Raw genomic sequence first — 27,577 nt, forward strand, 5'->3', positions numbered from 1 at the left:
AAATATTTTTATATCCACAAAGAAGGTAGATTAAATACTGTATACATTTTTGTTTGAGATTGTATCTTTCCATTTCTATACTTGTTCAACTTCCTTTGAAAAAATAGTAATAAATAAATTAAGAGACTTGTCTCACAAACCATAAGGCCATAAATAAAAACCAGACTTTTAAATGCCATGAAATCACAAGCTTAGATTATCTAACATCTTGACTTAATAAAATCACACTTTTATAAAGTTATAGATTAAAGAAACATACCCAATACCTTACATATGCCATTAATACAGACATTTCTGCTGTTGCCACCTTCAAAGCAAGGAGTACCGTCAATGACCGCATCCAGCATTTTCTCAGAAAATTGGCCATCTATGGGTCGGCAGTAGAGCTCACAAGGATGTGCTGAAGTGAGAAAAAAAAAAAAAAACAGATAATCCTTGCAAGTTAGCTTTCCAGCTCAGCACCCTTCTTCCCCCAGCATTCCTTTGCACTCAGGACCCTTAAGTGTCATTTATCAGGTGACCCCATCTTTCACCTGCTGAGACCCATGTTGAAATGCCTGCTTGTTTCATTTTTCAGTAAAATTTTTTATAATTAATTACATTTGGAATATTACTTTATAAGCTATACCTTTTGTTATACATGCTGAGACCCTTTAATCCAATATTGAACCGTGCTTATCAAAAAGAGGCACAGATCATGTGGGAATTAACCTAGAAAATAAGCATAGCTATCCATTGGACTCTTCAGGTAATTGGCTCTAGGGTCTCCATCCCCTTGGATGCCCAAATCTCCAGATATTCTACCCATAAAATGGCATAGTGTTTGCATATAATCTAGGCACACCTTCCTGTATACTTTAAATTCACTCTAGATTACTTGCAATATCTAATACAATGGAAATGCTATATAAATAGTTGTGATATTTAGGGAATGATGACAAGAAAAGAAAATATGTACATGTTCAGTACTGAAAATTTTTTGCAAAGATTTATTTATTTGAAAGGCTGAGTTACAAAGACAGAGGGTAAGGGTAAGGGTGAGAGTAAAGAGTGAGAGAGTGAGAAAAAGAGGAGGGAGGGAGGGAGAGAGAGAGAGATCTTCCAGCTGCTGTTTTACTCCCCAAATGGCCACATTAGCCAGGGCTGGGTCAAGCCAGTCTGAAGCCAGGAGCCAGATTCATCTGGATCCTCCCCCTGGATGGCAGGAGCCCAGGCATTTGGGCAATCTTCTGTTGCTTTCTCAGGCATATTAGCAGAGAGCTGAATCAGAACAGCTGGGACATGAATCAGCACCCTTATGGAATACTGTTGTAGAAGGTGGTGGCTTAACCCACTGCACCACAATGCTGGCTCTAGTGTCTTTTTGTTTTTAAAGATTTATTTATTTATTTGAAAGTCAGAGTTACAGAAAAGCAGAGGCAGAGGCAAAGGCAGAGAGAGAGGTCTTCTACCCACTGGTTCCACCCACCACACCCCAAATGGCTGCAACAATGGCCGGAGCTGCGCAGATCCGAAGCCAGGAGCCAGGAGCTTCCTCCAGGTCTCCCACATGGGTGCAGGGACCCAAGGACCTGGGCCATCTTCTATTCTTTCCCAGGCCATAGCAGAGTGTTGGATCCGAAGTGGAGCAGCCAGGACTTGAACAGGCACCCATATGAGATGCCGGCACTGCAGGCAGTGGCTTTACTCACTACACCACAGCACCAGCCCCTCTAAGTGTCTTTTGAATCAATATTTTCTTTTGTTTTTTTGGTAAAGATTTACTTATTTACTTGAAAGGCAGAGTTATGCAGAGAGAGGGAGAGAGGGAGAGAGGGAGAGGGAGAAAGAGAGAGAGAGAGAGAGATTGGAGAACTCCCATCTAGATTCACTTCCCAAATACCCACAAGTGCAAGGGATGGACAAAGCCAGGAGCTGGGAGCTGGGAGGTAGGAACTCAAGTCTTTCATGGGAGTGGCAGGAACCCAATTACTTGAGCTATCACTGGTCTACATCCGCAGGAAGCTGGAGTTAAGAGCTGGAGCTGGCACTCTAATATAGGATATAGGTGTCTCGATTGGCATCGTAATGCTAGGCCAAACACCTGCCCTGAAGGATCAGTTTTGTATGCCTTTGTAAATGAAGATAGGCTGATCTACAGCAGAGGAACCTTCACTTAATGAAATATATACCCACACGTATGTATATGGAATAACAGAGAGGTATGTAACATTTAAAACATAAACTGCCTTAAAAAGTTCATGGGCAACTCATATATATTGTAGAATCCAAGTAGTAAATTTCCTTTGAGTGTTATGTGTTGTTTTTCAAGTAAATAACTTGAGAATTGTTTCCTTCGAAAAGGCCCTCTGAACGTCTTCTCTGAATCTATTGGTTTCTTGGTGTTGTGGCCTGCTGAGTGGATTCATGACATAAATTGACAGGACGTTTATCAAGGGCCTGCCTCCATGTGGATGGGCATGAAACGCAAAGCCAGAGTGCAAAGTGACAGCTACGTCTGCTTGAGGATGCAATGGTCCATGCAGCAAAGAAATAAACTCACACTAATGGGACTAGGAGGTCCAAATAGTAAACTCCGGATGAATTTGAGACATCAATCAAAAATATTTGCTGATAACTTAAAGGAGAAGTATAAAAGCAAATAAAGAATACCAGTTGATTTTATAGAAGCTTCAGTAGAAACATTTGAGAAGATGGACAAATCAAAACGAGTGGAAGAGACCACTGGACAAGGTACCAATGGAAAGGGACCAGGAGAGCCTGGGGATAAGGCATGATTTGGGATTATTGTACATCTCCATTGCTGGCAGCATGGTTAGCTCTGTCACTACCCAAATTGGAACGGAAGTACTAAGAGGAACATCGGGGAACAATTCTGCTCTCTCAGGGATGAGAATATCAGGTGCTAAATCCAGGGCATCCTTTCATGAAGACCACAGTATGAGCTTTAGCATTTGTGGTTAAAACTTTGCATTTGGACATATAAATCAAGAGAGCAACCCTGAAAATTCTGGAACTTTTTTAAAGAAATGATCTATTGCAAGGTTACTGGGAAGCGCCAAGAGTTGAGGCATCTGAGCTGCAAAACTGAAGGAGGCACCAGTTTCAGGGCCTACAAGTGGATCCTCATAACAAATAAACCCCACCCAGAGGCACATGCTGCACTGAATTCCAGAATAGTGAAGTTGCAGGGTTTGCCATAGCTCTGTGGGCTTGTGCTATTTGTATCCCTCTTGAAGGAAAAGCTATCCAGAGACTATGTGAGTCTTGTTTAGACAGTGAGTTAAAATGAATTTGCTTTGTGAAAATAATAGCTGATATATTATTTGAGCATTATATCCCAGATTTTATGGTGCTTTAGGAATAGTTATTTCATTTTGACAATACATCCACTCTATGAAGTTAGTTATTTTATTACCTGTTTTATGGGTGAGAAAATTTAGGCATAGAGAAATCAAATTTATCAAGATATTGTAGTATGAACAGCAGAGCTAACCCAATGTTTTAGCAGCAGAGTCCACACTATAAAGCCCAAGGCACAGGCGCAGAATTTTCTTTAACAAAAACCAAATCTCTTTGATGAGATCTTCAAAGTAACCACTCTTCGGGCTGGAGCTGTGGCGCAGCAGGTTAATGCCCTGGCCTGAGGCACCAGCATCCCATATGAGCGCCAGTTCAAGACCCGGCCACTCCACTTCCAATCCAGCTCTCTGCTATGGCTTGGGAAAGCAGTAGAAGATGGCCCAAGTCCTTGGGCCCCTGTACCCATGTGGGAGACCCGGAAGAATCTCCTGGCTCCTGGCTTCAGATCGGCACACCTCCGGCCGTTGTGGCCAATTGGGGAGTGAAACAGAGGATGGAAGACCTCTCTCTCTCTCTCTCTCTCTCTCTGCCTCTGCCTCTGCCTTTATGTAACTTTGACTTTCAAATAAATAAATAAATCTTAAATCCTATGACCTTTAAGAAGACTCCTTATATATAATTCAAAAACTTTTTGCACCAAATATCCATAGCTTTTAACTTCATTTCCTATGGGTTTGTTGAAGTTCCCTCATATATTCAAAAGGGTAAAAATTGGACAAAATTAGCCTTCGATATTTACTGATCAACTTAACCAGAACAGTGTTTCTCTCATTTTCTAAAATATAAAACTATTGATGTTCCAGTTGTATTTGTTTAACTTTGCAGAGCATCAAGTAAATATTGCATACAAATGCTCTCTCAGATCAGTTATGGCCTTAGATTTGAGGTACACTGTTACAGTGCCTTACCTGGATTAAAAACTGGATACCAGTGGTAGAATTCATTCTTGTAGGGAACAGTGTCAAATTCACTGCATTGCATCTGCCGGAACGTTGGTACTTCTCGGGCACAGGGGTGGACGTTGCACAGGCGATAGCGCTTTCTTTCTCCAGTACAGTATTTCCCTCCAAACTTTGGTCTACAAATGAAACAGACAAGCTGTTCTTTCAGTTTACTTACAGACCAAAATTTTCCTTTTAAACTCTGGAATCTAGGCATGCCTGTTCCTTGCCAAACCATGTCTTACTCTGCCTTCAAAATTCACTTTATAGATAAACCCTCCCAATTTACACACTTTTGTCACCTACCAGTATTTTAGTCCTACATATATAGTTGCCTATTTTGAAAGAGATTTTTATGTTTCACCTGTATAAACTCTAGGCAAAACAGAAGGGATATGTTTTCCTTCCAATAGCTGCTCTTTCTCTTACTCATACTTCATAAGTTATAAATGGTCAAAATCAGAATAATTCAACCTTTGCCTTACTTAGATGCCATAATCTTTGTAGCCTGGTCATCAGTTGTGTCTTTATATCTGTTTCCTCTTTTTTCATTTCCCCAATTACCATACCAATCTAACCCTTATCTCTAATCACGTCTTTCCTCTGCCCACTTTTCCCTTATTTAACCCATGATACAACACTATTATATGGTTAATTTTTCAGATCTTCCTAATCATTTTAGCTTTCTGTTTCAAAATCTTTAATGGTATTCAATGGCGACAGAGTCAAGTCAATCCTGAACTTGGCATTCCGGGCCCCCGTCATCCTGCCTTAACTCACCTTGACAACTTTACTTCTCACACTCCTCTTCATTTTATACTGTTCCCATGGTTTAAGATTATTTTTTACTATTTCTTTTCTGTGCCTCTGGATATACCTCACCTTTCTTAATCTCTACATGTGTGCATTCTGTCTATGCTTTAAGAGCCAAATAAATGTTAGCTTCATTTTGAATCCTTCCTGAATTCCAATCAAAATTAATCTCTTTCTCCTGGTAAGTAACATTTCTTATCCCAATTATATGCCCCTCCTGAACTTATTCTCAAAGATATTTCTCTGAAAATTTAGTTCAAACCCTATGTCTTCTATGGTGCCAAAGTAGTACTTTGAGAATAGAAGACTTTTAATAGGAAAGGATTCAGGATGGCTGAACAGGGAAAAGACATGCTGGTTTTGACCACAGGAAGATACCAGATCAGGTGAAGAACCACATTTCCAGGGGACAGTAGGAGAGAACTTTACAGTGGAAAGTATACAGGAAGAAGAGAGACTCCGTGGAGCAGCAGGGATGGAGCAACCATGCAGCAGTAAATGGGACACTACCACTGAGTCCTGTAGCCAGTGGCTGGTGGGGATGCCGTCTTCTCAGAGGTGACAGGGACCTTCAGCAGACCATGCCACTGGAGATACTGCCTGAGGGGGAACCTCATAGTGGGTCTGACAGTGAGTCTGGCCTGAAGAGCTAGCCAGGGACAGAGGGTCCACCTAACCACATGAAAGGAGAGCACACAGCTTTCCTCCCCTCCCCTTACCACTGACTTTGAGTCTGGCCTGGAGGGTTGGCAGGGGTGGGTTGCCTACCTAGGTTTGTAAAGTGAGGGCATGTTGCTCCTTTCTCCTCACACTGTCAAGGTGCTGCACTCAACTTCCCAATGACCTCTGTCAAACAGGCAGCTGAATGCTGCAGCTCTCCCTGTGGATGGGGAAGCTCAAGGGGACGACAGTGGTTTCCCTGCTCCCTGTGACTGTGTGATAGGGCATTGGGCGTGGCTGTATGCCAGTTGCTATGATCATAACCTCTCCTTTGCTGACTCCTTTGCCCAACTTAGGTGTCTCTCAAGTACTGGCTGGAGCTCTCTGGCCCACCCAGCATACACCTCTAGATATCTAATGAAGGAGCAGATATTCCTCTAGGCCATAGAGGCAAATTTCAAAGGTAAAATACTTCAGAGGAGAAAACCAACAAGTGTTTGCACAGATGATTAAAAATAAACATAGAAATACAAGAAACATAAACGAGGAAGACAATATGACTTCCCAAAAGGAATACAGCAACACTTTAATATGACAATATGAAAAAAAGAGATTGATGAGCTGGTGCAGTGGCTCACTAGGCTAATCCTCTGCCTGCGGCACCAGTACCCTGGATTCTAGACCTGGTTGGGGCACCGCATTCTGTCCCAGTTGCTCCTCTTCCAGTCCAGCTCTCTGCTGTGGCCTGGGAAGGTAGTGGAGGATGGCCCAAGTGCTTGGGTCCTACATCCGCATGGGAGACCAGGAGGAGGCACCTGGCTTCCGGCTTCAGTTTGGTGCAGTGCACCGGCCGTGGTGGCCATTTAGGGGGTGAACCAACTGAAGGAAGACCTTTCTCTCTGTCTCTCTCTCTCTCACTGTCTAACTCTGCCTGTCCAAAAAAAAAAATGAGAGAGAGAGAGAGATGGAGAGAGATGGAGAGAGAGAGAGAGAGAGAGAGAGAGATGAAATATCTGAAAAAGAATTCAAATAGATCGTCATAAACTTACTCAAAAACACAGGGAAGCAAATACATGATACGGATGACTAAATTTGCCAAGAGATATATTGAAGAAAAATTAAACTAAAGTATTAGAAATGAAAAATTCAATACATCAAATAAACAATACATTAGAAAGGATAAACAAGAGACTCAGTGAGGCAGAAGAAAGAATATCCAAGTTAGAAGGCAGAGCTTTGGAAATATCTGTCAGACAAAATAAGAGAAAAATTAGAAAAACCAAAAAACAACGTTTTATATTTATGGGATAGCATCAAGCAACTAAACATACGTGTCTTAGAAGTACCTGAAGGTTTGGAAAGACAGAATATATTAGAATACCTATTCAGTGTACCAAAAGCTTAACATTTCCCTAACTGGGAGAAAGACATGGACAACCAAGTACAGGAAGCACATAAAACTCCTAATAGAAATGTTCAGAAAAGATCTTCACCATGACAAATTATACTCAATCTTTAAAAAGTGAAACAAAGAAATATTAAAATATGCATGTGAGAAATGCCAGATGACCTTTAAAGGATCTTCAGTTAGAGGCAGCTAAATTCTCATAAGAAACACTATAGGCTAGGAGAGAATGCAGAAGCATAGTCCTAAAAGAAAAAAAAAACTGTCAACCAGAAATATTGTACTCAGAACAGCTCTCATTTATAAATTAAGGTGAAATAAAGACCTTCCAAAACAACTAGAAATGGAAAGAATGCGCTGCCTTACAAAAGATACTTAGGGATGTACTATACACAGAAACAAATAAACATAGCTAGTACCATGAAAGAATGTGAAAGTATAAAATCTCCTAGTAAAAGTACAAAGAAAATCCAAAATGAAAAGTAGGAATATTTACTGAAAAATGGAACAACCAGGTCCTTACTTATCAATACTAACCTTGAATGTAAATGATCTAAATTCTCCAATTAAAAGATTCAGACTGGCTGAATGGATTAAAAAACAAGGGCCATCTATTTGCTGCCTACAAGAAACATACCTCACAAACAAAGAGACACACAGACTGAAAGTGAGAGGATGGAAAAAGGTATACAATGCTAATGGAAATTAAAAAATGAGAAGAAGTAGCCATCATATGCATCTACAAGAAACTAAACTTTGACAAGTGATTAAAGTCACTCCTTGGAGAAAGTACAGTCACTTCAGCAAACATTGTTGGGAAAATTGAATCTCTGCATGCAGAAGTATAAAACAAAATTCCTACTTTACAACCTACACAAAAATCAACTCACAATGGATCAGGGATCTAAACCTATGACCTAAATCCACATTACTACAAGAAAACATATGCAAAACACTGCAAGACATTGACATAGACCTGAGCTTCTTCAATAAGATCTCAGAAACACAGACAATAGGTAAAAACAGACAAATGGGATTACATCAAGCTAAGAAAATTTTGCATGACAAAGGAAATACTCAACAAAGAGGTAACGAACAGAACAGAAGAAAATATTTGCAAGTTATACATCTGATGAAGGATTGATATCTAGAATATATAAGGAGCTCAAGAAACTCAACCACAACAAAGCAAACAATCCAGTTAAGAAATGGACTAAGGAAATAAACAGGCATTTTTAAAAGGTTGAAATACAAATGGCCAGCAGACACATGAAAAGATGTTCAGGATCACGAGCCATCAGGGAAAACAAATAAAAACCACCATGAGGTGTCACCTTACCCCAGTTAGAATGGCTATCAACCAAAAATAAAAAATAACTGCTGAAGATGATATGGAGAAAAAAGTACCCTAATACACTCTTGGTGAGAATGTGAACTAGTAAAACCATTATGGAAGACAGAATGGAGATTACTCAGAAATCTTAAAATAGACTTGCCATATGATCCATCCATTTCACTCCTGGGAATTTACTCAAAAGAAATAAAATCAGCATTTGAAAGAGTCATCTGTAACTCAAGTGTATAGCAGCTCAAATCACAATAGTTAAGATAATGAATCAACCCAGATGTTCATCAAACAATGACTAGATAAAGAAATTGTTGTATATACATACCACGGAATACTACTCAACCATAAAAAAGAATGAACTCTTGTCTTTTGCAACAATATGGATGCAGTTGGAGACCATTATGCTTAGAGAAATAAGCCAGTTCCAAAAAGACAAATATCATATGTTTTCCTTTAATTTGTGGTAACAAAAGGATACTGTATATGAGTGAAATTGGCATTTTGATATTTGATTATTGTTTATAGCTCTTGTCAATACTCCTCAGTAACAGTGGTTTTCTACTTACTACTGTTGAATTCTTTAGTGAAAGGTTAAGCTTAAAAGTATGTCATTGCAAAAATTAAAAAGAAAAGGAAAAAGTTCTTGTTGAGAGTTATAGGTCTTGTGCTGTTCTGCTATACCTTGTTCTCACTGAATGTCTACTAGGATTTTTATATCCCCCTCTCCACTTTTCTTAATGTGGCTTGATCTGGTCTTTGCATATCAATGAGCTTTGACTAAGGCAGTTTACATGGCAGGCTCATCTGAGATTAGGCTGGTTTTCAATTCATATTGATGAAATGCCACTTTGTGACTTGGCATCTCTCCTATTCATTTTCATCCAATATACATCAACAAGAGCCTCTTACGAGCCAAGCCCTTCCGGGTTTTCACTAGACAGTTGAGCAACAGCAAGGATGCAGTTCCAAGGTCAGAAAATTTTTTCTAGGGAAGAAAATATTTTTATAAAATTGTACATTCATTATGATTGGACACAAGCTGGCATTTTATTAGCATAATTGGATGTAACTGATAAGAATCAGTGACTAGAATCATAGAACTCAATATATGATTATTTCCATCAGCATTATTCTCAATAAATAAACCAACCAGCTATGGAGGGCAGATGTGTTCACTCACCTGAGGAGATTCAGTGACAAATTGTGACCCTAAAGATGGAGTAAGGACCCTTTCTTCCCAAAAGCCAACTGAGAAAATAATCCTTCCATCCCTAAACTAGGATGTCTCCTGACTGACACACACAAGTTACTGATGATATTTGTCCACAGGTTATGGAACACACAGCTCTGAAGCATGTATGTCCTGATCTCCAAAATGGAAATCAGACTTCTGATCAAAGGGAAACAAGCTTTGAAATAATTTTCTCTAAAAACAGTTCTCTATAGGAAATTTCTGACCTTGAATTCACAAAGTCTAGGATTTAAACAAAAACAACTTTTGTCAAAGGGTAAGATCATAAAGTAATTTTGTCAAGATTCCTCAATTCCACACTGATATGTGTGATAGTTAATAACCACACAATAACTTAAAATATTTACCATTTATGAATAAATTATTATGTACAGTGTTAAACTCTTTATAGACATTAATTATTAACCCCCAGAAGAAATTCATTCTGCACGCAGTATAAATATAGTTTATAATTCATGCACATATATTTATATATACACATATGTATACTAACACATTTATTAATAAAAAGGGAAATAAGATTTGAAACTCAGAGAATTGCAATTGCTTTTATCACTTGCCTTTAAAAAAAGTGACCCATATTCTTCAAGGCAGACTAATGTAAGTGTAGGAAAACCTTATTGACTTTTTCATAAGGCGGCACATGAACACTTTGTAAAATTTATACTTGAAAACTAGTAAACCAGGAAATAGTAAAGTTAGTAATAAAATATTTACTTGAAAACCAAACAAATTTAAACTTAATTCACATGTAATATCATTACATAAATTTAATCTATGAAAAATCAAGCAATTTGATTAAAAAAGTGAAAGCCACTTGTGAAATAACTTCAATGGAATACTGAAGGCATACTATGGAATCCTAAGGTTTAAAAAAATCTTTTCTAAAAACGTTAAGAATAATTATTCTCAAAAAATGGACCTAGCTATTTCTAGTTATCTAAGAGAAGGGAAATAAAAAATTTTTCATTCATTATGATAGAAAGTAAACTAAAATCTTATCAATAAAATGGGCATGACTAATCTCTTATTGATAAGAGTGGTGTTATCTGGAAGAATTATAATCCCCTACAGCCTTCTACATAGATTGTACTTGTGTGTGTGTGTGTGTGTGTGTATATATATATATATATATATATATATATTTTAAAGATTTTGCTTATTCCCTGGTTATACAGTCATCTTATCCAAGCTTCAGTAAGAACCAAATGCCAAACCAAAATCAAAACAGAAGCACTTTTTTTCCCACCTTCTGTGTGTCTTCTTGCTCCTTTTTGTCCTTAGGAATGCATTTAATTTCCCATGGGAGGTTTGAGGTCACTCAGGACAGCCTCTGCAGCAGTAGCGGAAGGAAGGGAAGTGACATTTTGCTGCACTTACTCAGGATTGTTGCAGAGCCTCTCTGCATTCTGGACTCCAGCTCCACAGGTCCTGGAACAGTGGGACCAGGGTGACCAGCGACCCCAACCTCCAGGGATGCTCTCTGGTTGCTTCCCCACGGTGATGCACTTTCCAGCCATACACCACTGCAAAGGGGCGAGGGAGGAGTTGCATGTATCAGGAGAGATTCCGTAAAAAGCTGAGCCAAGAGCCCTGGAAGTCTAAGGCCAGTCCTCTCAAAGCAAGCAGGGTGCAAAACAAAGAAGGGCTCATAAGAGTTTTGTTCCTATGACTCTTTGGTTTTAGCATCAGAGAATTTCAAGAGTAGAAAGGATCTTTACAGTACCTAGTTAAGAGCCAAGGCAGGGGCCAGCACCATGGTGCAGTAGGTTAATCCTCTGCCTGCAGCGCCGGCATCCCATATGGGTGCCAGTTCTAGTCCCAGCTGCTCCTCTTCCAATCCAGCTCTCTGCTGTGGCCTGGGAAAAAGCAGTAGAAGATGGCCCAAGTGCTTGGGCCCCTGCAGCCACAGGGGAGACCAGAAAGAAGCTCCTGGCTCCAGATCGGCGTAGCTCCGGTCATTGCAGCCATTTGGGGATTGAACCAAGGGAAGGAAGACCTTTCTCTCTGTCTCTCCCTCTCACTGTCTGTAACTCTACCTCTCAAATTAATAAATAAAATCTGTTTTAAAAAAAAGCCAATGCAGGAGAATTATGCAAAGTGGACTTGGCAAGTTTCAGGCCAGAATGTGCATCAGCATGTCAACTGAGCGTGCTTGACCAGCAGCTGTTCGGCTGCGTAGCTGATTTCCTCCTCCTCTTGCTGCAGACATAGCAGCTTCCAGACTGACATGGTGAGGGGCCCTTCTTTATAGACTCCATGGATAAATGAATTCTTCACTCTAAAATATTCTTTCAATTTTTAAACTTTTAATTTCAGAATAGCTTCAAATTTATAAAACAAAAATCATGTAGCACTATGTTTCCCACATATTCCACACTCAGTTTCCCTTATTATAAAATCTCATATTAGTAAAATACATTGTTTATATTACATAATCATATACAATATATATGTAGAAAATATACCATACATATGAATATATTTGTCACAATTAATGACCTACAACCAGCTTCCTCTGTTTTTTAATGTTTGCATTCACTGAACTATGAAAAGTCTACTTCACTGCCAAAAACCACTAGTTTTTAGAGTAGTCTTTCTTTTACCAAGAAAAAAAAAAATGATTTCCCTTTAACTAGACTCATTGTTCTGTCATTTGAAGTAACTCAGAAAAACTCCAGTGTCCCTCTTACTGAAGACAATTCTATAATTCTCAATAAGAGGGTAAACATACAAAAATGAAATCTAAAGAAAATACAATGTGGTGGCTAGAATTACCTGCATTTCTGGGAGGATTTGGGCATGTTTTATCTGCTGATCTCTCCTCATGATTTCTGGTCCCTGTGCATTTTTTAAAGATTTATTTATTTATTTGAGAGGTAGAGTTATAGACAGTGAGAGGGAGAAAGGTCTTCCATTTATTGGTTCACTCCCCAAATGGCCGTGACAGCCAGAGATGGGCCGATCTGAAGCCAGGAGACAGGAGCTTCTTCTGGGTTTCCCATGCAAGTGCAGGGGCCCAAGCGCTTCAGCCATCTTTTACTGCTTTTCCAGGCCGTTGCAGAGAGCTGGATCAGAAGAGGAGCAGCCGGGACTAGAACCGGCACCCATGTGGCATGCCAGTGCCTCAGGTGGAGGATGAACCTACTGCACCACAGCACCAGCCCCTGCTGTCCATTTTCACCAGGTTATATAATGTATCATCGTGCCACACCTACGCTGAATGGAAACACTAAACACCTAAGCCGTAGGCCCGCAAAATCCCAGTTAGTTTAACTGAGTAGCATGGTTCTCTGTTGTCAGGCAGCCTGTAGGATATTTGAGTTCTTGGGTGTCTGGCTTTCCCACTAAGTGCACCAAGAATCTGAAAACTTATCTACCATATGATCTAGTCATTCCACTCCTGGGAATTTACTCAAAGGAAATGAAATCAGCATATTAAAGTCATCTGTACCCCCATGTTTATAGCAGTTCAACTCAGAATAGCTAAGATATGGAATCAACTCACATGTCTATCAACTGATGACTGGTAAGGAAATGGAGACATATATACACTCTAAAATACTAGTCAGCCCTAAAAAGAATGAAACCCTGTCTTTCAAAACAAAACATATGCACCTGGAGACCATTATATTTAGAGAAATAAGCCAGTCACAAAAAAGACAAATATCATATGTTTTCTGTGATTTGTGGTAACTAATACACAGGGTATAAAAAGTGTAATGTATATGAGTGAAATTGACATTTTAAGATTTGATTATTGTTGATAGCCCTTATCTACACTCTTAAGGAACAGTGATTTTTCTACTTATCAATTGTTGAATTCTCTATTTAGTGGAGGGTTAATCTTGTGATTATGAAGTAAACTGATAGTTTGTCATTATAAAATTAAAAGAAAAACATGAAGAAGAGGGTGAGAGTAAGGGAGGCAGGAAGGGTAGGATGGGAAGTATCATTGTGCTGTTAAAACTGTGTATATGAAAGACATGAAATTTGTTCCCTTTGTATAAATTTTTAAAAAGTAGACAACAAAAGAAATACAGTCAAAAAGTCCAATCATGAGAAAGAAGATGCTAAGTGGCACATATCTGGCATTTGGGGAATGAAGAAGACTATGATTTGTGCATTTCCATCTTCAATGGAGGGAAAAATGTCAAAGTAAAGGTTTATAATAACCTCAACAAACGTTGTTGATCACAAAATCCACAGAATTTCATTAGGAAAAGGTTGGACAAGTGTTTTGTAAGTGAGTGTGGTATTTGACCTTGGCCTTGTCCCCCTAAGGATTTGCTTCTGGTGAGGGATCCCAAGTAGTGGTGGTAGGGGACTCTTTTCCTCTGGCTGATCTGACTGTCTGATTTCCAGCCACTGTTCTGCACCCAGAGGGAGCTGCCCTCCAGGGTCAAGAACTGTAAGCCCACTGCCCTTGTATTTTCCTTTCCCATCCTGATATATCACCTTCTTCTCACCACATTGTGTTCCATCAGCAGCAGCATCCAGCTTTGAGCGACAAAAGCCTTTCACCGAGCACCACAGTGTCTGGCAAACGTTCTGGAAAACATACATGAGAATGAATTCTTTTATATTTTGAAAAGTTGTACAAAAACATATCTATAGTGCTATTAAAATATACACACTCATCCATGCACTCATAATAAATGCTCTGTTGTTAGTGAGTAAGAGTGATAGCAAGCAATTACGAGAAGTCCCAGCTGAAACTTCATTTGGACTGTGTCAACATTCAAAAATGATGGTTTATAGGCTATATTGCCAATATGAAAATAAGAGATAAAACTCATTTCCCAAAAGTTGAAATTAATTTTCGTATTTTTAGTACAATATCTAATACTCCTTGCCCTTGGGCAGGGTTACTCGTGACACTATCTGTCAAAGGTAAAAACTAAACTGTGGCTGGAAGGCAATCTGATTACAGATAGCTGGGGTGGTTACAACCCTGTTCACCAAAGGAAGTGGAAACTATTCCATCCAGAAAGCTTTGCCTTACTTACTAGTTACCCGGAGTAGAGCTAGCTTGTTTTAGTTAACAAGGAGCAAATTGGATCTTCTCTCATTTACATCTCTGTAGGAACAAGGAAAGGTCTACAGGATTCTTAGGTCATTTGGAATGGCTCAGCTCCTACTAGTCATATTTTAGGCCATCTTCTTCTCACCCATCCTCTGTAATTCCAAACATTTCTCATAAACTATATAGAATGTGCTTTTTCATAATAAGATTTTATATCTTTAAAGTAATTTTAGAAGTTTCTCCATCTGTATCTCCATAAATGTTTCCTCTTATTGACGATCTCAAGCCCCTACTACTAGAACTCATGTTGTTGACGGATCTTCCTACTCTGTTCTTCCTGTTCCAATTTCATCCTCATAATTTTTGTTTCTTAATTTCCTTGTGTATAAAAGTTGAAGACTTCTAAATTTCCTTCTGGAAAGGTTAGTCTATCGCCTGCCTCTGAGAAACATACAAATGAAATAGAAAACAATTATCTCAGCTCTAAATTTCAACTGCCTGGTTCTCTCCTCAACCATGTCAAGTTTGTTGCTTAACTTATCCATTCAGTTTAGTAAGTCACCATTTTTTGGAGCTAGAGGTTGTATTTCCTTTTCAAATCTACCTGACATGTATCTTACAGTGTTTTTCTTCCTTTTATCATAATACATTCTTTTTTACATATTTATCTTACCTCTACCTAAAAATCAAATTATTGGAAATTTTTGAGAGTTTAGTGTTCCTCTTTATTTAGGTGGAGATTGTTTTAAGTTTTAGATTAGGGGATGAACTGTGAACTTACATGAATAAAATATTTTATCTATTGGAGTCTTCTGCATTCTTAGTTTAATACTGGCTCCACCAAAGCATTTTGCCTTTATTTTTTTTAATGTGGAATATGTTGTATTTCCCAGCAAGAAACATTTTAACTTAATTTTTGGCACAAAAGTGTTCAAAACCATAAAAGGGTATAAATTTGAACTTTAAATCATCATCAGTGTGTCCTATGGTAAGGCATTTTCAAGTGGGAGAGTTATTTACTAGCAATTTTCTCATGAAAACACACTCTGAGATAAAAGATATATCTCTGTCTTCTCCCTGTGCTGATGGTGTATTACTTTTGGTCCATTGCATCATTGAGGCACGCTTCTACAAGGTTCCTGGCTTCATCTGGGGCCTCAAGTATAATTCCCTGCCCTGTCCAAAGTGAATACATTTTCATCTGTTGTCATTAGATACTAAAACCAAAGTCTTTTGGTTATCTCCACATCAGTCTTAACATCTGTTCTCTCTCACCATTTGCCTTTTTAATATTGTTCCTCCTTGAGTAATTAAAAAAACTGATCAATTTATAATGCATTTATAAAGAAGGACACACAGGACACACAGGGAATCTTTGTAGTAGTTTCACAATTCCTTTTGAGTTGTAAATTATTTCAAAATTTTAAAAAAATACAATAAAGAAGGATCTCGTATTTTAGGCACTTTTGCTATTGAAAATGACCAGTTCTCTTGGTTACAATATGCAGGATATGACATTTTTATTCACTTATCTATTGAATGTTTAACATGTGCTGAGCACTGCTGGCTATCAGAGATAAACACTCCCTCAGAGAGCTTGCAACAGAGTAGGGAAGAGCAAGTAAACAAGCAATTGCAATATAGTCTAATAAAAGTACTGTCAAAGAAATTGCAGAATAGGATATGAAGTGATATTTAGGCTGAGACCTAAATGATGAGTAGAAGGGAACCAGAGCACAGAAATTCCTTGTGTAGAGAAGAATTCAACACTTTCAGAGAATGGAGGCTGATTAGTCTGGATAACACAGAGTGTAAAAGAAAAACTGACCAGAGATGGCTAGAGCAGACTCTTTCCAATAAACACCAGGAAACTGACAAATATTAACCTTTACAGACTAAAACTGTGGATAAATATTTTAGTATCCTTTGCAAGATAGTAACAAAAACCCTCAGAGGCTAAAAATATAACAGAAATGTATAGAAATTTGCATCTAGAAATGCAAACTGAGTAATCTAGACCTTAAATTTATTACTCAGATGGCTAGTGGAGAAAATGCCCATGATCTATGTAGGGTAGGAAGCTGTAGAGTGCCATTTATCACACACACACACACACACACACACCCAATATATATCAATCTAATATATACTATTGGTGACCGCCATTTAAGGTCATAACCTCAAAAAACTACCACTTAAGTGAAAGGTAAACCAAAAATCAAGATATACAGCCAGAAAATGTCTGTTTTGACTTTCACTCTAGAAGGAGTGGTAAAATACCACCTCTGGAATTTGTATCTGTGTCAAACCTCATACCACTAATGCTGTCAACATAATATCAAACCAATAAATTATTTTAAATTGATCCAGCAATGGTAATTAAAATTCCAAGAGAACGTTCCAATCATCTAAACCATAAAGAAAACCCTAACATGATATTTCATAAATAAGAACTTACAATGAGAGCAAAAATCACAAAAGCCAATAACGGCAAATAAGTCAGAGCTAAAAGAAATCCTATGTAGGAGAAATAGACACACATAGATGTGGACATCAGAATTATCTAACATAAGTTGAAAAATACACATTATATATGATTAAAGAAATACATCTCATATCGAAAGTCTCCACTAGGAATAATATGCCATAAAACAGAGGAAACATAGAAAAATAACCCAAAAGATCTATAAGTAAAAATATTTTTTAAATATTTACTTATTAATTTGAAAGTCAGAGTTACAGAGAGAGAGAGAGAGAGAGAGAGAGATCCTCCATCCACCAGTTCACTCCTCAATTGGCCGCAACGGCTGGAGCTGTGCCTATCTGAAGCCAGGAGCCAGGAACCTCCTCTGGGTCTCCCACGTGGGTGCAGAGGCCCAAGGACCTGGGCCATCCTCCATTTCTTTCCCATGCCACAGCAGAGAACCGGATTGGAAGTGGAGCAGCCAAGCCACAAAAGGGCGCCCACATGGGATGCTGGTACCTCAGGCCAGGGCGTTAACCCAATGCTTCACAGTGCTGACCCGAAGTGAGAAATATTAATAAATGAAATTAAAAAGTCAACAGACTGGTTAAAAGATTAGACATACCTGAAGAGGAAACTAGTAAACTAGAAGATGGATAACAAAATTACACAAAGTTAAGAAATAAGAGGCAAAATATGTGAAAGAGATTTCAAGATATGAAAGAATAGTGGTAAAGTTTACTACACATAATCACAGTACCAGCTTAGAGAACAGAGGCTAAAAATATTTGAAGAGATAAGTCCAGATGGCAAGACATAGAATGAAGCCAGTGAAGTCTCTTTTTATGCATTTTAGAGAATTTTAAGTTTATTGCAAGGGAATGAAGAAGCTGTGAAATCCAATCAGATTTCCACTTATCAAAGCCACTTTGGCTGCATTTTGAGGGAAGGATCAGAGTCGAGGGAAGGTATTGAGATTTTAGAGAGAGCAATAGGGAATTTTTGTTTGTTTGTTTGTTTTGACAGGCAGAGGGGACAGTGAGAGAGAGAGAGACAGAGAGAAAGGTCTTCCTTTTCCATTGGTTCACCCCTCAATGGCCGCTGCAGCCTGCTTACCGCACTGATCCGAAGCCAGGAGCCAGGTGCTTCCTCCTGGTCTCCCATGGGGTGCAGGGCCCAAGCTCTTGGGCCATCCTCCACTGCACTCCCGGGCTACAGCAGAGAGCTGGACTGGAAGAGGAGCAACTGGGACAGAATGTAGCGCCCCGACTAGAACTAGAACCCGGTGTGCCGGCGCCACACGCAGAGGATTAGCCCATTGAGCTACAGCGCTGGCTGCAATAGGGAATTACTGCAGTCATGAAGAATAAACATATTTTACAGATATTTAGGAGGCAAAATCAGAATTATGTGGTAATCAGTTAGAAGTGAGGGGTGAGGGATTTTTGGACCAACTTTCTATTCTACAATATGTTTTTATTATTCTATCTATACACAGTTATTTACTTCTTCCTACATGTCTCTTGGCATTTATATCAAGGTATTGCACCTTTTGTATCTGTTTCCTCCATCAGAAGTTCCATCACGAGTTTCATGAGGGCAGAGGCTTTGTCTTATTGACTTTGGAGTACTCACCATTTTCATCATATTCATTGCATAGCACAGAATCTGGCAGGGATTCAGAAGGACTCACCTCGCTAATATCTATGTATTAAAATTGATATGTTTGCACTGAGACAGGTGAGTTCAGAGAATAGACAAAGCTTGGATTACACAAGGAACTGGGACCTTCTGTGCTCAATAGGGACTCCAAGAGCAGAGAAGAGACATGGATATATTTGTGTGTGTGAGTGTTTTTAAAAAATAATTTGATAAACAATTTGCATGGGAGAGAGATTATGTAGGAGGCAAACAATAGCAAAAAGATTATGAAAGATTGAATCAAAACAGTATTAGTGACAATGAAGAAAGGACAGTGCCATAAGTTATCTAGATGGTAGAATATCAGGGCTTGATTTATCATCTGGAGGTTGAAAATAAAGAATGAATTGGGGATGAATTTTACACCTGCCTTGTAATCTGATGGTACTCCTCAATCAGATGGGAAAATCAGAAAAGTATCAACTTCAGGGATTAAATTAGTTGCCACAGAGTCTCAGGCATCACTATGAATCCTTTAAAATGTCTGTGGAGCTGGCTTAACAACCACCCAATTGCCAACAATTGCAGGCTCCACAGTATTCCAAGAAGTCAGAAATAAATAAATAACCAACCAACCAACCAACCAACCCCAACTTGATCCTTCTGCCTCATGGACACCTTGCCATAAATATGAAGCTCTCCTTTCCATGTCTTGATTTTCAGATTTCCAAATATGCCCCCTACTCTTACCTTTAGCATGCTGGAGATAATTCCTGCACATGTGCAGCAAAGACACAGAAGTACTCAACACTTACTTCTACTTCCTGGCAGAAGGTAGCATTGGGTCCATACTGCAGCTGGCATTGGTGGTGGACATCATAGATCACACCAGGGGCAATGACCTTGGACTTCAAACCCTTCTTTTTGGGGATGTCATCAAGACAGAATCCCCAGCCTCGGCTGAAAATGTTAATAGAAACGACAGCAGTTTTTTACAATTCCCTTCAACCTTACATTCAACAAAAACATCCACCCTTTTTCTTTGCCCTTTAAGACAACTCTATTGTCATAAGGCAATTATATTTGTTTTATTTTGTTTGTATTTGTTTATATTGTTATTGGTTCAAAGAGGGGGTTAATAAAAAGTAGTAAAAATAATATCATGCACCATAAGTTTAGTTATTATGTAACAAATATAAGTGGTGGTAAAATCAGAAAATCATTATTTTACCATTAGCAGCGTTGGCTGATCACTTGTAACTGTCCTGGTTGATCCTACCAATCCCCAAGGTCTTGATTCACAATCAAATCATAAAAAGTCATATTGAGGCAGGAGCAATCAGGAGAGGATGGACAGGTGGCTCACCTGGCTGTGGCAGAGCCCATCTCCACCTCAAGATCAGAAAGCAAAAATGAAATCTACTCCTTTTGATGCCACCCTGCAGTGGTCTTGGGGCGGGGGGAGTTGAGCCAGTCTTCTCTAGGCATCAGCTCCTTGGTGCAAAACTCAACCCAACCTCCAATTTAAAGAGACTGAAGAAAGGCTGTCTTGAGATACACTGGTACTCTCTCACTTACTCCAAGAAGCGAGTGATATACTCCTTGCTGCACTTGGACCAGGTCAGTGGGGTGGGATCATACTGCAGCTGGCGGGTCATGATGTAGGGATGCCTGCCCACAGGTTCACAGTCATTTTCTTTCCCATCATGCTGGATGCCGAAGCTGGCAAAGAAATAAATGACAGTTTCTCCAAGGGGAAAATAATCCACAGAGAGCAACTGCTTACAAGTTAGGCTTTGAGGTGAGAGAGGCATAGCTAATTTTTAAACTAAAAAACACACGGAATGGTGTACGGATGTCTTTTCCTCAAACATGCAACAATGGGAGCCATGGGGTTCATTCAGGAACTTGTTTGGAAGAAAGCTAAAAGCTTGCAGTCTAGCTCTCTGTGCATCTAGAGTCAGGTGGGCAAATCCTGCCCCCAAGACATCTGCTTCTTCCTGCATCAGCAACCACAGTACAAAAGAAAACAAAACCTCCCTTTTCCTTTTGCCCTGTAATTTAAGGCAGAATGTGAAAGGAGATGCATATAGGAGACTGTCAAAGGCCACAAATTTGCAGAGGGTGGGTTTCTTTCTACAACTGCTGCTAGAGTCTTCCAACAGCAACTACACTGGGGAGACCTCACAGTTCTGTTAAAACCTAGGTTTTTTTTTTTTTTAACTTTTATTTAATGAATATAAATTTCCAGTATACAGCTTATGGATTACAATGGCTTCCCCTTCCCATAATTTCCCTCCCACCCGCAACCCTCCCCTCTCCCGCTCCCTCTCCCCTTCCATTCACATTAAAATTAATTTTCAATTCTCTTTATATAAAGAAGATCAATTTAGTATATATTAAGTAAAGATTTCAACAGTTTGCACCCACATAGAAACACAAAGTGAAACATACTGTTTGAGTACTAGTTATAGCATTAAATCAAAATGTACAGTACATTAAGGACAGAGATCCCACATCAGGAGCAAGCGCACAGTGGCTCCTGTTGTTGACCCAACAAATTGACACTCTAGTTTATGGCACCAGTAACCACCCTAGGCTGTCGTCATGAGTTGCCAAGGCTATGGAAGCCTTCCAAGTTCCCCGACTCTGATCATATTTAGACAAGGTCATAAAAGACAGGGTGAGGATAGTAACCAATGATCCTAAGAGTGGCATTTACCAGGTCTGAACAATTATACAGCATTAAGTGGGGAAGAGGACCATCAGTACACATAGGTTGGGAGTAGAGCCATTGGTGGTAGAGTAGAGGTTATGATTACAAAGGAATGAGGCCCAAGTGTACTAGACAGGGTCTAGAACAAAGGACAGAGTCATTATTAGAGGAGCTAAGAAAGGTGTTGTCTAAGCTACAATTAAGTTTTCTGATTGAGAGGCAAATAGAACCTGATAGAAGGGGCTTGATAATAATCTGGTGGGCTTTAGGCCTTGTAAGTTAAGAGGCCCAGACCTATCTATCTCTTCACATGGCGTATATCCTAAGGGAGGTGTGAACCTCCTAGGGGAAGGCACTCTGTTGACTTTCATGACTTGGCTGGCCTGGGAGGAGAGCTGGCCAGGTAAAGGCAGGGGGCATCTCTAACAAGAAATTTACAGTTCTGCCTGCAATGTTGCTGACCCTACTTGACCATCCCCTCAGCTGCAGTGGTCACTTTGGAAGTTGGGCTGAGTGAAGGGCTTTTCAGCTTGGAGCCAATAAGATCTGTGGCTCTGACCTGGGCATCCTTCGAGTCCAGGGCAGGTCCATTTCCAGTGACCCAACTCTTGGCAGAGCTGCCAGGGCTCTTCACAAGCTGACTTCTGCTGAAGCCCAGACTTACCACATTGAAAGCCACTGCAGTGGACTGGCCTGTTGGGTCTCCTTGAGGGCAGATCACCGTACAGATCAGCCATTAATAGGCCTGCCACCCATTGCTTCTGATGCCTAGCTTTCTTTTCCTCCTGGTTTGTGTTAAAGCAGACCAGAGGATGCAAGTCAAGGGAGTGCCCATGTCCCATCTCTAATCTTCGGTGGCCTGAACTACAAGTCTATAGTCACAGGCATGTTCTGTAGTAGTTTTTCTAAGGTAGACAATGCCCATGAGGAAAATTATATTCTCACTTTAAAACTTTCTTTCCCTTTGGTCTGAAAGGGAGGTTTTTTTTTTTTTTCTACTTACTGTATACTTCGCTGATGGCGATGTGAATCTAGTTATGAGATTATTATTTAAGCTCTTCTTTTGGCTATGCTATTACAGAAAAATGTTAGCCATCTCTTATAAGGTCTAAAGATTAAATTGTGCATCCTACAGATTCCTTCATAATAGAATTAATTCCCTACCTTGAAGAGAATAGAGAAATGAAAGAACAAGTTGGGCTTAGAATAGAGAAATGAGGGAGCAAGTCCTAGATCACTTGCTGAAAATAGCAATATTACATGAATACTTAGCAAACCGTTTCAACCCTTAGATAAGCACTTAATAAAACATTTACCAGAAGGTCCAATGCCTTCTATAAATTTTAAGAATCATGTATTTGAAAACACCTCTTAAATATCTAAGATGGTGTAGTTTGTTTAACCAGTAAATTTAAGCACAACCATTAAAATGTTTTTAGTTTCTTTCTACCAACAAGTTTAAAACATGATACACAGATTCAGGTCCCACAAATTAAAATGTATCTTTGATTGATTTTAGCAGCTTAAATTTATGGACAATCTTATCTAAAAGCCATTTAAAATAAAACTTAATAAAATTTCCCCATGTGGACATACAATATGTACGCACATATAACATAGCATAATAGACCAATATCAAAATCCAAAATATCTGGTTGAACTAAGATTCCTTAAAATCATGACATAACATAGTTCAAATTTGATCATTGTTACAAGGTGATTATTCAAGTCTTTGAAAATAAGCACATAGTTAAATAACCCATAGCTCTTAATAAAAATTCAGCTGTTTTTGAACAATTAGAATTTAACAGACATCAAGAGAACATAATAGATTACTTTAACACATTGCTCTAACAGTGCATCAGAGTTTAATTCTATGTCAAAGAGAAATTGAGCTTCCTGTGATCTTTTGCTGTGAGGTTTCCTTCCTTTACCTTCTTTCATATTGGTGACCATGTGTCTGTGTTTCTGTGTGTAACACATCTTTAAGCATCTTTTGCAGGGCAGGATGAGTGGCAACATATTCTTTCAGTTTCTGTTTGCCTAGAAAAGTCTTAATTTCACCTTCATTCACAAATGAGAGCTTTGCAGGATATAGTATTCTGGGCTGGCAGTTTTTCTCTCTTAGTACCTGGGCTATGTCTCGCCATTCCCTTCTAGCTTGTAGGGTTTCTGATGAGAAGTCTGCTGTGAGTCTAATTGGAGATCCTCTGAGAGTAATCTGACATTTCTCTCTTGCACCTTTTAGAATCTTTTCTTTATGTTTCACTGTGGTGAGTTTGATTATGTCGTGTCGTGGTGAGGATCTCTTTTGGTCATGTTTATTAGGGGTTCTATAAGCTTCCTGTACTAAGATGCCTCTGTCCTTCTCCAAACCTGGGAAATTTTCTGCTAGTATCTCACTGAAAATGCCTTCTAATCCTTTTTCCCTCTCCATGCCTTCAGGAACTCCTAGAACCCGAATGTTAGATTTTTTAATAGTATCCTGTAGATTCCCGACAATATTTTTTAGATTTCTAATTTCTTCTTCTTTTCTTTGGTTTGCCTGTTTCCTTTCCTGTTCTCTGTCTTCTAAGTCTGATATTCTCTCTTCTGCTTCGCCCATTCTGTTTTTAAGGCTCTCTAATGTGTTTGTCATTTGATCTATTGAATTCTTCATTTCATTATGATTTCTCGTCACAATCACCATTTCTTGTTCCACTAGTTGTTTCATTTCATTTTGATTCCTCCTTAATATTTCACTTTCACGAGAGAGATTTTCTATCTTGTCAATGAAGGATTTCTGTAGTTCAAGAATTTGTTTTTGAGAACTTCTTAATGTTCTTATCAATATTTTGAGATCCGCTTCTTGCATTTCTTCGATCACCTCATCTTCATAATCTTGAGTTGGGGTGTCTTTTTCATTTGGGGGCGTCATAGTGTCTTCCTTGTTCTTGTTACCTCGGTTTTTGCGTTTGTTGTATGGCATGTTGGAGATATTTGGTTTCTTCACTGTGGTGTTTTTTTTTTTCTTGTTATACTATGACTCTAGATTAAGTGGACTGTCTGCTTTTAGTGGCGCCTTAGAGGCTTGAGATGGGTGTGGACTGAGAGCTGTGTTTGGTTCCTCAGGGTTGAGGGTGTGTCAAGATGACACTCCCAGGTTAGGTGTGGTAAATGTCTCTTTCTTTTGTTGATTCAAAAGGGAAGTAATTCCACACAGCTGAATGTAATTGGAGGTAGTTAGCAGGCAAATGATATACCCACAGGAGCCAGAGATTGGAAGCTCTTTCCCAAGGACCACACAGGGAATCTCTGCTGCCCTCGGTGTGGGCTCCAATTCTCCTGCAGTCTCCCACTGGGTTGCCAAGTTAGATGCTAATCTCCAGTTATTTCACCCCTGCCCCCAGAGTCAGGCTTTTCTGCTAGGCTCAGGGCCGGTGCAGACCTGAGGTCGCCCTGCTTATGACGTATGTCCAAAATGGCGCCTGCTCTTTGTCTTGCTCGCCCTTGAGGGGTGAGCGGAGAGAGAGAAACTCGTGTCCGTTTCGGTCACTTTTTTTTTTTTCCCCCTCTCTCTCTTCTAGTTAGCCTGGTGAACTTTTCCCCACGGAGTTTCAAGCCTCGTTCCCTCTAGCCTCCTCTTTCCGCTTGCCCGCTGGTGTCTCGGGCTATGGAGGTTCGGCTCACCTCGCGTTCCAGCGCTGGTGCGTTGAGTCTGCTGCTGGTGTCCCGAACTTGGGCTCCCACGCTCTCCACGCAGGTCCGCTGTGAATCACTAGTTCCGGTAGAGTTTCCTCTGTTGTTTCTTCCCCTACTCTTCCTTGACCCTGCAGTATCTCCACTTTTATTAACCTGTGTCTTGCTGAAGAATATCAATGTGCTCCCTTCCTATTCCGCCATCTTGGATTCTCCCAAAACCTAGGTTTTTGAAAGCAAAGGGTCTGGGTCTGAATTCTAGCTCTGCTACAGAATGATCTGTGAGATACTGAAGCTGTCTTGTTTTCCTCTCCTAGAAACTGGAATAATGTCACTGTGCTAGGACAATATCTGGATGGAATAAAGTCTGAAAACCACATAGCAAGGTGCCTGGCACATTATAAGGATTCATAAATAACAGAAATTTTTAAATTGTTGCTTTTGTCATCATCTGACTTACTTTCCTTATGCAGATGACGGAGTCCAGACTAACAGTTGTCAAGTCATGCAGCCCATGAGGGGCAAAACCAGGTCTTGGATCAGATCTTTGTTTTCCTAACTCAATGCTCTCATCCAGGTGTCTGTTGGTCTGCTCCAGGACTTCAAGGTCCAAGGATGACCAGATGTACACCCTTGAAATGCCCCAAAGAGCTTAAGCATCCACTACCACAAGGGGTGCCTGGAAATGAAGTCAGCTCAGAGGAGTTCATTATCAGCTATGCCCTCAGCACCACCTCAAGGTGCCTTCTGAGGATTTCCGTAAGAACTCTCTCCACAGGGGTCTGTGTATGGACACTGACAACCTGAAGACATGGACTCAAATTTCCAATCTGAGCTGAGGAAAGTATGACCTGTAACTCTTCCTAGTGAAACTCAAACCCCTCTGAAACGGAAGCTCACATCCAACTTTGATGCAATCTTCTTATCAGCATTATCAGCTCATGCAGAGAATAGCCTTTAGGGGACTAGGAGATTTTCTTCTATTTTTATACGTGGTATTATTGACAAAGCCTAATCACATCCCACATGCTTACAAAACAAAGGAGTCAGAGAATGAAGCTACAAAGCTCTTACCACCCATCCCCAAAGAATGTGGTTCAGTGAAAGCTTCCTTCTGAGCAAGTCTTCCCAGGTTGCTGAGAATTCAGGGCTGTACAACTCATGAACTACCCCACAAGTGCACCTGTTCAACAGCTAGTAAAAAATCCTCAAGTGTAAGCAAGGTTCTAAAAATCAACATAAGTAACAGTCTTTGTAGCAGTGGTTATTCTAACATACCAAGCTCTATGGCCTGGCCTGAACACCGGTATCCCATATGGGCACCAGTTCAAGACCTGGCTGCTCCACTTCCGATCCAGCTCTCTGCTATGGCCTGGGAAAGCAGTAGAAGATGGCCCAAGTCCTTGGGCCCCTGCACCCGCGTAGGAGACCTGGAAGAAAATCCTGGTTCCTGGCTTCAGATCAGCGCAGTTCTGGCCATTGCAGCCAACTGGGGAGTGGACCAGTGGATGGAAGGCCTCTCTCTCTGCCTCTCCTCTCTCTGTATAATTCTTTCAAGTAAATAAATAAATTAAAAAAAAGAATTTTAAATTTGTGTTCAACTGTTCATTGTTAGGCTATGAGAATATGATTGCATTTTATATGAAGTATTTCAAAAGGTGCAGGGAAATACAGAATTAAAAGACATTTATTTTGATGTAAAATTTTTTGAGATCCACTCCTGGGTATTTATCATAACATTTTTCATGGATTTCAAAAATGTTTGCACCAAAATAAATTATCTTTTATTTTCTATGAACAGTTAAAAAGTGTCATTATATGTTTAGATTGTATCCTATGAGCTTCAGAAACTCATTTCTCTCTCTCTCGTGTGTGTGTGTGTGTGTGTGTGTGTTGTTTGTGTTCCCAGGGGTTTTCTAAAATTATAATCATGAAATCTGAAAATGGGGGTAGTTTTGTTTCCCCCTTTCCAATCTGTATATCATGTGTTTTCTTCTCTTGCACTGGCTGAAACATTTAAAACTCTGTTGAGTAAGAGGTAAAGATGGAATCCTTGTTTCATTCTTGATCTCAAGGGGAACATATTTGGTCTTCACTATTAAATACAATCTTAGCTGTCAATATGTTAAATGTTATTTGTCACATTGAGGAAATTTATCTTTATGACAATTTTTATCACAAATGGATGTCAAACTTTGTCAAATAACTTCTCTGTATCGATCGATGCAATTATGTGATTTCTTTAGCCTTTAGTTACTATGGTGGCTTAC

The 27,577-nt window shown here is 39.5% G+C and overlaps 1 protein-coding gene across 1 annotated transcript in view; it reads right to left on the bottom strand.

Moving 5' to 3' along the window:
* The window catches only part of ADAMTS12 (ADAM metallopeptidase with thrombospondin type 1 motif 12), a 333,668-nt gene that overhangs the window by 91,385 nt on the left and 214,706 nt on the right, over window positions 1–27,577 (bottom strand). Inside the window, exons 8-13 of the mRNA XM_062211778.1 lie at window positions 20,492–20,635; window positions 19,729–19,873; window positions 14,241–14,333; window positions 11,163–11,308; window positions 4,272–4,441; window positions 267–400 (exon numbers count right to left, since the gene is read on the bottom strand). Coding sequence (XP_062067762.1) covers window positions 267–400; window positions 4,272–4,441; window positions 11,163–11,308; window positions 14,241–14,333; window positions 19,729–19,873; window positions 20,492–20,635 — 832 coding nt within the window. The remainder of the gene's footprint in view (window positions 1–266; window positions 401–4,271; window positions 4,442–11,162; window positions 11,309–14,240; window positions 14,334–19,728; window positions 19,874–20,491; window positions 20,636–27,577) is intronic.

Source organism: Lepus europaeus, chromosome 15 (assembly GCF_033115175.1).
Source record: "Lepus europaeus isolate LE1 chromosome 15, mLepTim1.pri, whole genome shotgun sequence".
Classification (NCBI taxonomy): domain Eukaryota; kingdom Metazoa; phylum Chordata; class Mammalia; order Lagomorpha; family Leporidae; genus Lepus; species Lepus europaeus.